The 14107-nt window shown below is 43.6% G+C and overlaps 5 protein-coding genes across 5 annotated transcripts; 3 read left to right on the forward strand and 2 right to left on the reverse strand.

The window, feature by feature from the left end:
• Positions 1–43: 43 nt before the first annotated feature.
• LOC108018977 (AF4/FMR2 family member lilli) lies at positions 44–1309 on the reverse strand. Its single transcript, XM_017086580.4, has 2 exons — positions 879–1309; positions 44–822 (listed from the first exon to the last, which is right to left on the reverse strand). The coding sequence occupies exons 1-2, from the start codon at positions 1209–1211 to the stop codon at positions 241–243; spliced, it is 915 nt and encodes a 304-aa protein (XP_016942069.2). The 5' UTR covers positions 1212–1309; the 3' UTR covers positions 44–240.
• Positions 1310–2006: 697 nt separating this feature from the next.
• On the forward strand, positions 2007–6985 carry LOC108019180 (ATP-binding cassette sub-family F member 2). Its single transcript, XM_017086949.4, has 5 exons — positions 2007–2245; positions 3704–4372; positions 4438–4943; positions 5008–5544; positions 5663–6985. The coding sequence occupies exons 2-5, from the start codon at positions 3712–3714 to the stop codon at positions 5792–5794; spliced, it is 1836 nt and encodes a 611-aa protein (XP_016942438.1). The 5' UTR covers positions 2007–2245; positions 3704–3711; the 3' UTR covers positions 5795–6985.
• A 278-nt stretch (positions 6986–7263) lies between these two features.
• On the reverse strand, positions 7264–9158 carry Hap40 (Huntingtin-associated protein 40 kDa). The gene is made up of 2 exons (XM_017086547.4): positions 8858–9158; positions 7264–8396 (listed from the first exon to the last, which is right to left on the reverse strand). The coding sequence occupies exons 1-2, from the start codon at positions 9016–9018 to the stop codon at positions 7538–7540; spliced, it is 1020 nt and encodes a 339-aa protein (XP_016942036.2). The 5' UTR covers positions 9019–9158; the 3' UTR covers positions 7264–7537.
• Positions 9159–9450: 292 nt separating this feature from the next.
• Positions 9451–11853, forward strand: Pis (phosphatidylinositol synthase). Its single transcript, XM_017086891.4, has 5 exons — positions 9451–9619; positions 9868–10002; positions 10608–10761; positions 10829–10980; positions 11056–11853. The coding sequence occupies exons 1-5, from the start codon at positions 9568–9570 to the stop codon at positions 11235–11237; spliced, it is 675 nt and encodes a 224-aa protein (XP_016942380.1). The 5' UTR covers positions 9451–9567; the 3' UTR covers positions 11238–11853.
• A 240-nt stretch (positions 11854–12093) lies between these two features.
• LOC108019144 (mitochondrial inner membrane protease subunit 1) lies at positions 12094–13436 on the forward strand. The gene is made up of 2 exons (XM_017086892.4): positions 12094–12356; positions 12829–13436. Exons 1-2 carry the CDS (start codon positions 12258–12260, stop codon positions 13237–13239), a joined length of 510 nt encoding a protein of 169 aa, XP_016942381.2. The 5' UTR covers positions 12094–12257; the 3' UTR covers positions 13240–13436.
• Positions 13437–14107: the final 671 nt, after the last annotated feature.

The following is a 14107-nucleotide window of genomic DNA, read 5'->3' on the forward strand; positions in this document are numbered from 1 at the left end:
ACAAAATCCCGCATAATTTAAACTTGTTTAAAAAAAGTTCGAGTTCGATTGCTTAAAAGGTATTTATTTTATTAAAGTTATATTTACAATTTTGTCATTAATGGGAATAAACTCTACTAGAATAGACTAAACTACAAACGGGTTAAAAATGCTCCTCATTAAGAGCTTGTTGTTTCCAGAACAAGAACTATATAAACACGTAAATACACGAACTAGTTGACTTTAAACTAAGCTTAAGAATTAAAAGGTATGTTGGAGCTGCGTGCTATTGACCTCGGTGCTCTGGAACTGTCCAGTTTCCGCCTCGAACAGCACCTGCTGGATGCGCAGCTTGGCCACGGACCGGGAGTACGAATCCGAGATGGTGCGCAGCTGGGAGGCGATGCTCTGGCCGAAGATCATAAGCTCATCCTCGGCGGCGGAGTCGAGACCCAGGCTGAACTTCGGTTTTCGTTGTGCCTGCGTGCTGCCGAGCTGCTGAGAATGCCCTTGCTGATGGTGAAGATGCTGCTGTTGCTGCTGCTGAAGCTGCTGCTGCTGTTCCACCAAACAGAGCGAGGAATCATCAATGATTAGCTCGTCCTTGCCGCAGCGAGCCTGATCCGCTGCCATGGAAATGATGCAGCTGCTAGCCGGAGGTTTGCTATGGTCTGGAGGACCCTCCTCCGCCTCGCCCTCGGTCTCCTCGTCTTCCTCCTCCAGCGCATCCTCGCTCATACTGATATCAGCGGCGGCAGTGAAGAGCAGTTTGCTCGAGGGCGTCAGTGACTCCTTCGTTTTGACCGCCGTTTGGGGGGCTGCATTGGCATGCTGGTTCTTCGCCTGCATATACAAAATGCCTTTAACCACAACAATCAAAGTGGACTGCCAAAACTCACCCTCTTGCAGTGGGAAAGCGAAACGGAGCGCAGGAAGGAGTCGGCGAGCTTAAACCAAAACAATTTGGGTTCGTAGCTCCGGCCCAGCTCCTTCTCGCGCATCCAGATGCGCAGCTCCTTGGAGTAGACGGTGCGCACGCTCTTGATCTTTAGCTTGATGTCCACCACGGTCAATTGGGGGATCTTCAAGGATCGGATTATCGCCTCATAGGCCTCCTCCCGGGACGTGCGATTCTTGTACGAGTCCATCTGCGAGTTGTAGAGGCACGGCTGGCGGCGGTACGCCTCCAGAAACTCCGTGATCGGGATCTTAGTTTCGCTCAGTTTTGACATGGCCTATTTGTGGCCGTTTTGGGCCAAATCCTAATCCTATCCTATATAATCAACAACTTTTTGTTTACCTCGATTGATGTGACCAGGCGTGGGTGGGTTTTATATGTGCCCAACTTCGGTGGTGGTTTTGCTGTTATATATCGCTTCCAGTTCTCTCCCATTAAAAAAAATATGTTGCTTTTGTAAATTCATATATATTTGTTGACCTGTTGACCAAAGTTTGATATATTTATAATAAATGAAAATATAATTAAATTTGATGTTTATGCTTAGAGCCGATTTATTTCTAAATCGATGAAAATGCAACATAAAAGGTCTGCAATAGTGGGAACGGCCATAAATTGCCCTGTTTTAATGAAATAAGTTGACAACTCTGGTTGAATTGCTAATATTTCTTACAATTGATATTGTATGGAACAGCTGATAAACAGCTGACCAAATAAATTAACAGAATTTAACTTGCATTTAGAACGTGAATTATTTTTCTTTTAAAAATACATGCTATATTTTTTTGACCAACATTTTATTATGAAATCTGTTCCTCTAATGGCTTTATTGTTTTTAGCGAAATTAATCCAAAATTTTTTGAACTGTTCGCAAAATAAAATAGTGAACAACAAATAGTCGTAAAAGGTAAACTATTTTAAGTAAAATATTTAAATTAATTAAATGACCCGATAGATAGTGTCGGTGTGCCCAATACTCGCAGTGTGACCCTCCCCCACTGGCGACCAAAATCCTCTCCGGCTCCGCGCGTTCCGTGCAAAACGCCACCGCCACCACGTGGAGCCTTTCTCCCGTTCTGTTCCGTTCAGTCGTCTCTCTCTTTTTCTACCGAAAACGGTAACAGCAGCAGGCACTTTTCAGCAGCTGCTCCGTGCGTGCGTGTGTGTGTGCGATCCGAACCGATCTGTTCCGTTACGTTCCGTTACCGCTGCCGTTGCTACCGCTATCGTTGTCCTCCGCAGGATAACCGCAACTCCTTCGTGCTCCACTCGCTTGTTCCCCCAATTGCTAGCCAAGTCCACGCCAAGGTGAGTAATTGCACAGTGTCATCGTCGTCGTCATTTCGCCGTGGAAAATTCAATAATGTGCGCAGCGCAACACACATGCAGTTTCCCGTTTCTGCGACGGCTGACTGTGCCTGTGTGTGTTGGTGTTCGGTGTGTGCGTGTTGTAACCTCAGCCAGGTGTGTGCGGTGTGTGCGAGGGAGAGGGGGCAATGCCAGATCGTGCGATGCAAATTTTCCGCATTTCCCTAGTTTTCCGCTGCCCATAGACGATTCCTTTGTAACCCGGGTGTCCCAGTGAATCATCCATGTATTCAGACATCCCGGCCAGATGGAGAAGAGGAAGAAGTATTCCCCTCGGCAACAGAGAGGGAATGCGTGTATGTGTGAGAGAAAGAGAGAGAGTGAGTGTGTGGATGAAAGGCAGAGAGCGGCACAGTGGAGCGCCTTCAGCACAGTGGAAATTTTTGAGTTTTTGCTGACGCTGTCTAATTTTAAAATTTAGTTCAGATTTCTTTTGTTGAAACAGTTGACTACACGCGATCTGTGCGTATGCAAGTGTGAGTGTGGGAGGAAGAGAAGAAGGGAGTCTGAGATCTATATCCAGTGGCCTTGAACGTGATCCTGACTCTTGAACAGTGCTGCCCATTGAACTAAGGGCGGCAAGGGCTAGGGACAGTGCTGCCCAATAACGCAGAGAAACTGCAAAATTTGCCTTAAACTTCTGTTAATGATTAAAAATGCAAGAATTTTAAAGTTACTTTAATAACACATTGGGGGAAAACAATCAAGCAAATAATACAACAAATACATTCCTATTCTAGCCCTTGACTATGAATACTTAATGGAGTTGATAAAGTTTGAAGGGCAAGTGGCTTTTCCCACAAGCTGGCGAATTTTTAAATTGCATGGTCTTAGTATCCCTGGATAAGCGAACCCTTGAGGTGTTCATGATAGTAATTTCTTAAAATACTGGGTAACTTCCATGGTAGTTATTAAACAGTTAATAACTATAACGGTTATTACATGTGTTTCGGATGTTTCAGTTATCGGAACAAATAAGGAACATATATTTACCACAATAGCTTAACTCGGCAATTCTTCATCATTCTAGACTCTGGGTTCTTTTGTTTTAATCTCTAAAAGGTAATCGAAAAAAAATACAAACGTGTCTGGCTTTCGTAGATAAGGAAACCACAACATTGCTAGGAACCTGTTCCGGTATTTCGACCTTGTATAAAATATCCAACCCCATTTGTTCTGAGTTTTTAAAACAAATGCTTATTTCTTTAATAAAATAAAATTCAAATTCGTAGCACCCCAAGTCTGGGAAGTCTATAGTTTTGATTTGCTGTCATAACTTGTGCCGGCTGAATAACACACAATATCGAAAACCTTTGGCACAGCAAGACCGAAATAAAATCCTCGAAAGAGAACAAAATACCAGTTAAGTAACTATTTCCCAATTTGATCCACTTTCAGCCGGAAGAATGTCATCCGCCGCAAAGAAACGCGACGCGCAGAAGAAGAAGGATGCGCGCAACAAGAAGATCCAACAGATACCCTCCACGAAGAAGGCCAATGGTGCTCCGGAACGCGAACTGACCGAGGAGGAGAAGCTGTGCGCCAAGCTCGAGGAGGAGGCCCGGATCAGTGCGGAGGCCCGATCCTGCACCGGATCGCTGGCGGTGCATCCGCGATCCCGTGACGTCAAGATCGCCAACTTCTCGATCACGTTCTTTGGCTCCGAGCTGCTGCAGGACACCATGCTGGAGTTGAACTGCGGACGTCGCTACGGTCTGATTGGCCTTAACGGATGCGGAAAGTCCTCGCTGCTTGCTTGTCTCGGAGGCAGGGAGGTGCCCGTACCGCCGCACATCGACATCTTCCATTTGACGCGCGAAATCCCGGCCAGCTCGAAGAGTGCGCTGCAGTGCGTCATGGAGGTGGACGAGGAGCGCATCAAGCTGGAAAAACTGGCCGAAGAGCTGGCCATGAGCGAGGAGGACGATGCCCAGGAGCAGCTGATCGACATCTATGAGCGGCTGGACGATATGTCTGCCGATCTGGCGGAGGTCAAGGCGGCCCGCATCCTTCACGGTCTCGGCTTCGACAAGGCCATGCAACAGAAACAGGCCAAGGACTTCTCTGGTAAGTGAATATCCCTGTGCCCCCGAATCTATAAACTTATTAATTTTCTTTCTCCTGTCCTCAAGGTGGTTGGCGTATGCGTATCGCCCTGGCCCGCGCTCTGTTTGTGAAGCCCCATCTCCTGCTGCTGGACGAGCCGACGAATCACTTGGATCTGGACGCCTGTGTCTGGCTGGAGGAGGAGCTGAAGACATACAAGCGCATCCTGGTGCTCATCTCGCACTCGCAGGATTTCCTCAACGGTGTCTGCACGAACATCATCCACCTGACGGGCAAGCGGCTCAAGTACTACACGGGTAACTATGAGGCTTTTGTGCGCACACGCATGGAACTGCTGGAGAACCAGATGAAGCAGTACAACTGGGAGCAGGACCAGATTTCGCACATGAAAAACTACATTGCTCGCTTCGGTCACGGTTCTGCCAAGTTGGCGCGACAGGCGCAGTCCAAGGAGAAGACGCTGGCCAAGATGGTCGCCCAGGGCCTCACTGAGAAGGTGTCCGACGACAAGGTGCTCAACTTCTATTTCCCATCGTGCGGCAAGGTGCCGCCACCCGTGATTATGGTGCAGGTTGGTATTTATTTTTAATTGATCATACATAATGGTAACTAACGATGCTTCCTGCTTGCCATAGAACGTTAATTTCCGGTACAACGATGAAACACCTTGGATCTACAAGAATCTTGAGTTCGGTATCGATCTGGACACACGTCTCGCCTTGGTGGGACCCAACGGAGCCGGCAAGTCCACGCTGCTGAAGCTGCTTTATGGCGATCTGGTGCCCACCTCTGGCATGATCCGCAAAAACTCGCATTTGCGCATCGCTCGCTACCACCAGCATCTGCACGAGCTGCTTGATTTGGACGCCAGTCCGTTAGAGTACATGATGCGCGCCTTCCCCGATGTCAAGGAGAAGGAGGAGATGCGCAAGATCATTGGTCGCTACGGACTGACAGGTCGCCAGCAGGTCTGTCCGATCCGTCAGCTGTCCGACGGCCAGCGGTGTCGCGTCGTGTTCGCCTGGCTGGCCTGGCAGGTGCCGCACCTGCTGCTGCTTGACGAACCTACCAATCACTTGGACATGGAGACCATCGACGCGCTCGCCGATGCGATCAACGATTTCGACGGAGGCATGGTGCTAGTTAGTCACGATTTCCGTCTGATCAACCAGGTAAGCAATCAACATACTCTATAGTTCATTTTACGATTAAATAATGGAAATGCTTGTTAATCAATTATGGAAATCTATTGTATAGGCTTATTTGTAATCGTTTTCCCTTCCTTTTCAGGTGGCTGAGGAGATTTGGGTGTGCGAGAAGGAGACGGTGACCAAGTGGAAGGGTGGCATTCTGGACTACAAGGACCATCTCAAGAACAAGATCACCTCCGAGAACGAGAAGAAGGCCAAGGCGGGAAAGTAGATGCTATCTAGTGGATAGATGCCAACTCCCACACACCCGCACACACACAGTCGCGCACCCACAACCCCCAAACACCCAAAACACCCCACAAACCAGCCACAAACCATCCACACAAGGACATTCAGACCACTATATCCTTCCTCTTCAATAGGCGGCGGGTGATATCCGGATTTTGGGCTGCCCGCACGCTCGTCGTAATTCATTCTGTGCGAAATTAGTCTTGAGTTTACACTACGCTATAGTCAAGTCATGTAAACAGCAATTCGATCGGCAAACAACCATCAACAATAAATCGAAAACAACCAATCCTAAACAACCATACATAACAACACACCACTACCGTTGAGAACTCAACAAGAATACACAAATTTTAGCTGAATTTTTTTCATTTTATGTGTCGATTTAAACTAAATAAAAATTATAAATATATAAATATATTAAAGTGGACAACAACATCAACAACAACCAGGAACTACAACTTATAAATACAACCAACCAACTACAAAACAGCTTGTGATCTTGCGCTTATATAATTTCGTTTAATTCTTCGCTAGGTTTCATATATAAAAACAAAAACATATATATAAAAATATATTTTATTTTTTGTAATTTATTTACGCCTTAACTATATATTTACACATTAAACAATTAAAACTACAATAACAAAAGTATGTAATTAAAGATCTGATTAAGCGAGTCGAACCAAAATGTGTGAGAAACGATGTTAAACTGCCCTCCCAAATCCGAACCGTGATTTTGTTGCTCGCGGATTAGACAAAGACAGCGTGTGCTTAGCGATTTAATATTCGATTTAAATTAAATGAAACAAACAAAACAAAAATACAGGCAATGGAAGGATTAATGGGTATTACATGAAACGTACATGCATATACATATATGAAAATTTACAAATTACATAAACAAAAATGAAAAAAACAAGATATTATAGGTTATTTAACAAATTGGAATTGTAAACTCCAGCGAAAAACAAAACGTTTTGTATGCAAACACAAAAAACAAGAAACATATACAATGCGATATAGAAATCTAATCAATTTGATGCTGAATATCAGTTGTGGCAGCCGAAATGTGTCGTATTAATTAGCTAACTTAATTGAGAAATTGCTAAGATAAAACAGAAGTTGCTTGACAAGGTAAATAAACAAATTAAATGACCAAAATATTGCAAAATGATGGCTCCTTTTTTAGTGGGTCTTTGAAAAGTTGGAAGGGTCTTTTTCGTTTAATTTTTTTGGCATTTTAAGAGCTGTTCAAAGAAAGTTTCGGAAGTTTCCCTAGTACAATTTATATTTCTTATAGAGGGGTTCAGTTTTTTAAGGTCAACTTTAGACTACCTGAAAATTAACTTTCATTTTCTTTTTTTTTAACAACACAATTCTATCTACCTTTTTAATAATAAATGAATGAGGCTGCTGGGAAATCAAACAAAAACACTCCTTGTGGTCCTCTTAATCTCCATTCGCATTTCTTTATTTATTGTACAAATCTCAAACTGGTTTTCTTAAACGTTATTACATTCCATTGCGCTTTGCACCGTCTCTTTATTGCTGCATTCACCTGGTCTTTCGTTAATTAATGTTTATTTGTTTTTTATGCGTGTAGGCACGTTCAAAGGTTAGTTGGTAGACTTGGTTACACTTAAGCGATAGTGCTTAACATGTGCTATTCAGTGGTAATGACCCAATAGTATATAATGTACAGTAAGATCCCTTAGTCCATAATCTAGTAGCTCCTGGACAGTTCCACATGCATGACCGTCAGAAGCTGTCTTTCCACGTCACTCAGAGCTCCAAACTCCGACCCAAAGTCGCGAAGCAGATGCTTAAGATCGCACATCTTGCGCTCCACCCAGGCACACGTAATCTCCGCCAGCGCGTACTGCTGCTGCTCCGGCACAAACGCACCCGGACGCTCCACCGAACCACCATCGTCCGCCGAGCTGGGACGCGCCTCAAACTGGGCCAAATTGTAGTAGTACTCAATCAGCTTGATGTGGGCAGGTGACTGGCGGGCGGGCGGCAGATTCAAATGGACCAGGAGCAGCAGACGCAGTACCTCCACGCGCCGCAAGAGATCCCCGTACATGCGAGCCCCGCGTCGCTCGTAAACATTGTCCACAATGTCGTCGTAGTGCTGCAGAGCACTCCTGAAGTCGCCCCGCTGACCGCATGTCTCGGCGCTGATCTCTAGGTCGTGGATCTGATGGGTGGGCGAGGCAAAGCTGCTGGTGCTGTCCAGTTGGCGCTGCAGCTGCTTCAGTTCTCGTAGGATGGCCGCCTTGAAGACGCCCTCGTCCACAGCTCGATCCGCGGCACGGTGATAGCAGTGCAGGGCCCCCTCCCGGAAGCCCGAGTGCCGGGTGCGCAGGTGCAGCTGGCCAGATTCGTTGTGTGCCGCCAGGAAGGACCTCGCTGCCCGCAGGTAGGCCTCCGATTCGCGCTGCGGGGCGCCGCCGTAGGACTCGCACTTGGCAAAGCCAATGTGGCACATGGCCGCGTACTGCTGGATGCCCGACTCCTCGAAGCTGTAGGCCAGTCGCTGGAAGTCCGCCTGCACATCGACCACGCTGGGCGCAAAGCGTCTGGGGATCACAGGAACAGAATATTAATGGTCTCGCATATACTGATATTATTAATATTATTATATTATTAACTATTAATAACAAAAATATAAAGACCGCGAATTCTTAAGGATCGGATCACGGGTTCATTAGGAGCACAAAAATATTAGTTAGGATATCCTCCATGCTAATATATTATTCTAGATAAAGAACAAGATACTTGATTAGTATAAGATTAGTACGATTAGTACTGAGATCAATGTAGGGAGTGTTTGAAAATTGAATATATACATTGGACCCTTTTATAGTCTTTAATATCTACGATTTCTAACCAAGTAATAGTAATATCTAGATTTGTGTTATGAAGTTCAAGAAATGTCTACATAGTTACATATGAGGGTAAACCACCTACATAAGTACCTCCTCCCAGCCATACTAAAATATTTATCTGGTGGGATCCGAAAAGCCTTAACTATACTAACTTAAAGAAGCCGGCCCGCTCGAACTTCTTGATCTTGCTGGAGGCCCTAAGATATTGCTCGATCAGGTTTTTGGGGTACTGCTCCAGTTGGTGGTGCTCCGAACCAGAATTCCCGCTGGAGGATCCACCGCCGACCAGGCTACCGCCGCGGAGTTTGTCCATGCTACAGCATGTGGGTCACCTTCTCCACGTAGGTTGACTTGGATCGCGTTAGTTGTTCATTATTTAAGGCCAAATTTGATTATTATTATTATTTGTTTTGTGAATTCGTCATAGGCGGTGTGACCATACCGTGGACCGCGGAGGAAAATACTAGTTGCAAGTCGGTATTGGAAGTAATGTTTACACTACCATTATCTTAACTGATTTTGGTTTGGCAAACCATTTTAAAATTAGAAATAGCATAAAAATATTAATAAATGAGACAAACTATGCCTACAATAATATTTATATATGCCAAATTGGCAAATTCAAAAGAATATTTCCAAAAAGATAATTTTGTCCAACAACAAAGTGATAATTTGCATCTGCCAGTGGAAACGTACGTATATCCCACAATATAGTATATTTTGGTAATTCCTAAAGGTCACGCTGCTGTCACACCAGATACAGCAAAAGTTTTTTGCTGAGTTTTTTCGCATTTAATTGGATAAAAACAAACCGAACCGCCAAATAACCGCTAAATAAATAGTAAAAACCCAAAGACACAAAATGGCAATTGCCGAGCACGACAACGTCTTCATCTTTGTGCCAAATTTGATCGGTAAGTGTGGTGTTTTGATAAGGTAAACAAATCGCACGATCGATTTATGCGGCGCAGTTAGGTGTTCCATACCCTAATTGGATTTGGATTTCTAGGGGATGTTTGGCAACCTGTGAAATGCAGGGCGCAAGTTCACCGACAAGAGAAGCCGCCGCCCCCATTGAGTCATTCCCTCCCCACCCCCGAAATTCCCCACTTGGATACGGGGTACATTAAACATATGGACTGATATATTGACTCTTTTCCAGGCTATGCCCGCATCATTCTTGCCCTGATCGCGTTCTGGTTCATGTCCACCAACTATGTGATCTCCGGCTGGTGTTATGTAACCTCCGCCCTGCTGGACGCCGTCGATGGACACGCCGCCCGGGCCTTCAACCAAAGTGAGCACACTCACGATCCCCTCATATCATACCCCACTAGAAATCTAAATTAGCCATAGCTATATCTGTATCTGATATGTGCGCGCACTTTGACCGCCACACACCGCGAACACCTGTCTCCAGAATGGTTATCTTCCATTCGATATTAAGGCATTGAAGGCACACCCAAAGGCCCCCCGATATGGTCACGGCTGGATAACCAATCGATGGATGACGTGGGGCCACAAATTAAACAGAAAGCAGGGCTAATATTGCCTTGGAACTATGGAATATGACTGGGAACTTAGGAAGCCCTCTGAAAACAGATTATACTATTATTATTTTCGAAAAGAATTGATATCCATTGAACCATTCATGATAAAGGAATTCAAAACATTTCTTATAGAGAATAATGCAAGTCATTATGATTTAGATGTTAGAAGAAAACCCTTACTCATTGAGTTATTTAAAATCAGAGCATTTTGTATAAACTTGAATGCCATAACTATAGCATTATAGTAAAGGTTTGGAATTCGCATTAGTTCCTTAACTTTTAGTGAGAGCTTTAAACTTATAGAATATTTAACAGGTCATTACTAATTAACCTGATTTTCTCCACCATGCAGGCACTCGTTTTGGAGCCATGCTGGACCAGTTGACCGACCGCTGCGGAACCACCGGCCTCTTGGTCACTTTGGCCTACTTCTATCCTCGCTACATGTTCTGGTTCCAGCTGTCCATCGCCATCGATGTGGCCTGTCACTGGCTCTTCATGCAGACGTAAGTAGAACTTTTTTTTTCGACTTGTTCGGACTTTAAACTAATGACATAAATTTCCCCTTCCCAGGAGCGTTGTGGTTGGACGTAGCTCGCACAAGGTGAACGAGAACTTCATCATGCGCCTGTACTACCAGAAGGACATTCTCACCTTCATGTGCTGCGTCAACGAGCTGTTCTACGTGTGCTTGTACCTCTTGCATTTCACCTACGGCCCGCTGAGTGAGTATATACACCCATTGAATATCATTTGAAGACGGACAACTAATCTAATCGGTACTTCACAACCAATTGCAGTATTCGGCGCCTCGCTCTTCAAGATACTCGCCTTCCTCACGGGTCCCTTTGCCGTGCTGAAGGCCCTGATCTCTGTGATGCATGCCTACGTGGCGGGCATCGATCTGGCCGCCGTGGATGTGCGCGAGCGCCAGGAGAAGCGCCAGAAGTCGGAGCCGTTGGCCGGCAAGAAAGTGGAGTAAATCGGTTTCGGTCCAGAAGCTTCCAGCACCAATTCTAACAACAAAAAAGTACTAAAGCGAAACAAACTCTTGATTCCAAGCAAAAAGAAAAGATGAAAAAACCAAATTTTGAAGGCGGAAAGCGATCAGAATAATTATGGGCATTAGGCAACCAAATAGGCCGTAGTAGAATTTAAATTATTTTTACGCGCTATTGCAAGATTGTTGATTTTATTTCTTATTTTAAGTTAGACGGGTGGCGAAACCACCCGACAATTTGTATTTAAAATGATATTTGAATTGAAATTGAAATTCAAGCGATTCGTTCCAGTCAGTAGCTGTTGCATATTTATTTTGCCTTTAGTTAAACGTAATTTACAATTTCTGTGACGCTTACACAACCAATATATATGTATATATTTATATATATATTTTACATATATGCAGGCGGATATATGGGGATGAGTGTCTATTTCCAGGAGTTAACTCATTGTTTACGTTTTCGGTTCGGCTAACGACCTTCTCCCAGCAAATCTCTCAATGTAACTAATGTATTTCTAATCGTAAGTTAAAAGAATGTAATTGGAGACCTGCAAGAAATATACGAAACATGGATGTTAGATGTATTTGAAAGATATGATATACTCGTATATATATACAAATGTAAATGCCAGGCCTGGCAGACTTAGTCAAAATTGTTGATGAAAAGTAGGAATAAATATACGTGGTTTTATGTGCTAAATTTTGTTGTGCCCCTGATCTTGTGAATTCCACTAATTTCTGGCCCAACGATTTGAAATTGGCGCCCACAAAATTTATCGTTTCATTGCCAATCGTTTTGTGACGGTAGCCCTGGTTTGCCGCTCATCTGTGCTGCAGTGCAGCCCTGATTTTTACACAACATAAACATTCGGTCGCAGGAGAACTTTCCGGGACAATAAGAGCTCCACCGGAGCTAAGCGACAGGACCGGGACACGGGAGATGCTCTGATAACGGGCGGATGTGGAGCAGCCAACGCCGGAATCACCGCCATTGCCGCCATGAAGATCCTATCCCGTCTGGGCCGCCTGATGCGGTACACCGTGGCCTATGCGGCTATCACACACTGCACCTTTGAGTACATCGGCGACTTTGTCCTGGTAGGTCATCTAGGATAATGTGACTTAGTGGGTACAATGCCAGTTAGCCGGTTGCCGGTACCCACATACCTAGCACTATGTACTTTTTATAGCGGATAATATATGTACCTGAGTACAATATGTTACCATCATAAGGTCAGTCTTGCTAATCAGCTGTGTACCTACTTTGGGTACATCCACTTAATATCTATAACATGGTATGAGATCCAATAAGACTAGGTACTTTTAGCTTACAAATTGTAAAAATGGTATCTATCTTACAAAACACGCGACCATTTAAGCCAAAAATCAGTAACTAACTGAAGAAACTGGTTGAATGTACCCGTAAACTTATCCTGGTACTTTTTATATATTTTTTTAAAATTTTTGATCAGTTATGGAATATATTTTATAATTTTATATATTTATAATCTTTCTTTTCATATTCGCAAACCTTGTTACTTATCCAATTTCTTCACCAATCCCTTTCCAGTGCAAAGGACCCTCCATGGAGCCCACCCTCTACTCGGACAACGTGCTGCTCACCGAGCGCCTGTCGAAACACTGGCGAACCTACCAGCCGGGCGACATTGTGATCGCAGTTTCACCCATCAACGCCGGTCAGTTCATATGCAAACGAATCGTGGCTGTGTCCGGTGACCAGGTGCTCACCCAGAAGCCGAGCCCCATTGAGGCGGAGTTCAGCGGTCGTCAGGATAGCGCCGCAAGCAAGAAAAAGCCTGTGATGACCAAGGACTATGTGCCGCGCGGTTACGTTTGGATCGAGGGCGACAACAAGGGCAACAGCTCGGACTCGCGTTACTACGGACCCATTCCGGTGGGTCTAATCCGGAGTCGCGTGCTGTGCCGCATCTGGCCGATCTCCGAGGTCACTGGGCTCTAGATTGGTTAGCCAAAGAAGTTTTAAACCAATTGGACCCATTTAAATTGCCTTTTTTATAGGAAATTCTGGTTTGTTGATCCACTATATTATAGGTCCATTTCGTATCAAGTTTTCGTCTCATTTGTGCGATATTTGGCAAGTGGATACGCGATACCTATGGATGTAATTTAAAATAAACTAGAAAAACGTTTCAAAAACTGCCAGGAACATATTTATTCACACATTTATTTACACTTCCGAAAAAAGTCTTCATTGAATTTTGAAATATTCTTGAAATAATAAAATAAATAACTTTGTAAATTAAAGAAATTAGTTTGCTAAATAAACTGCTCATAAAAATTGTAGATAACAAATATAAAACATATATTCTTGTGATTATAAATCAAAACTACATTTTGAATCATTGGATTTTTTCATCTTTTTGGCCGTTTTTCGAAATTTATATATACATATTTGCATAACCTTTAAACATTTATATTTTTTAATTTTGTTTTCAGTGATAGTCTGCAATTCTGCCCGAAAACCATCGATTTTCGTTTAAAATGGTTTAAAACAAAAAGACTAAATAAAACTCAACTTAATCTTAAGGTTTAAAAATTTTAATATTTTGTAATTTTGTTTCATAGCAGTCTGAGAGTTACATAGATTTTTAAAGCTATGTATATAAATTTGGTTATATATTTTTTTGGAAATCTAAAAATATTTTATTGTCAGCTTGACAGCAATTCCCGAATTTGGTCAGGTTTTTTAAACGACTGGTTTTGTACTATTCAAGAAACTTGTAATTACAAGTTTCACGATATAAATCTTTTCTTTTCTTTATAAAATATGTATATTTAAATTTTGTTTAATTTATTGGCTTACCTTC

Source organism: Drosophila suzukii, chromosome X (assembly GCF_043229965.1).
Source record: "Drosophila suzukii chromosome X, CBGP_Dsuzu_IsoJpt1.0, whole genome shotgun sequence".
Classification (NCBI taxonomy): Eukaryota; Metazoa; Arthropoda; class Insecta; order Diptera; family Drosophilidae; genus Drosophila; species Drosophila suzukii.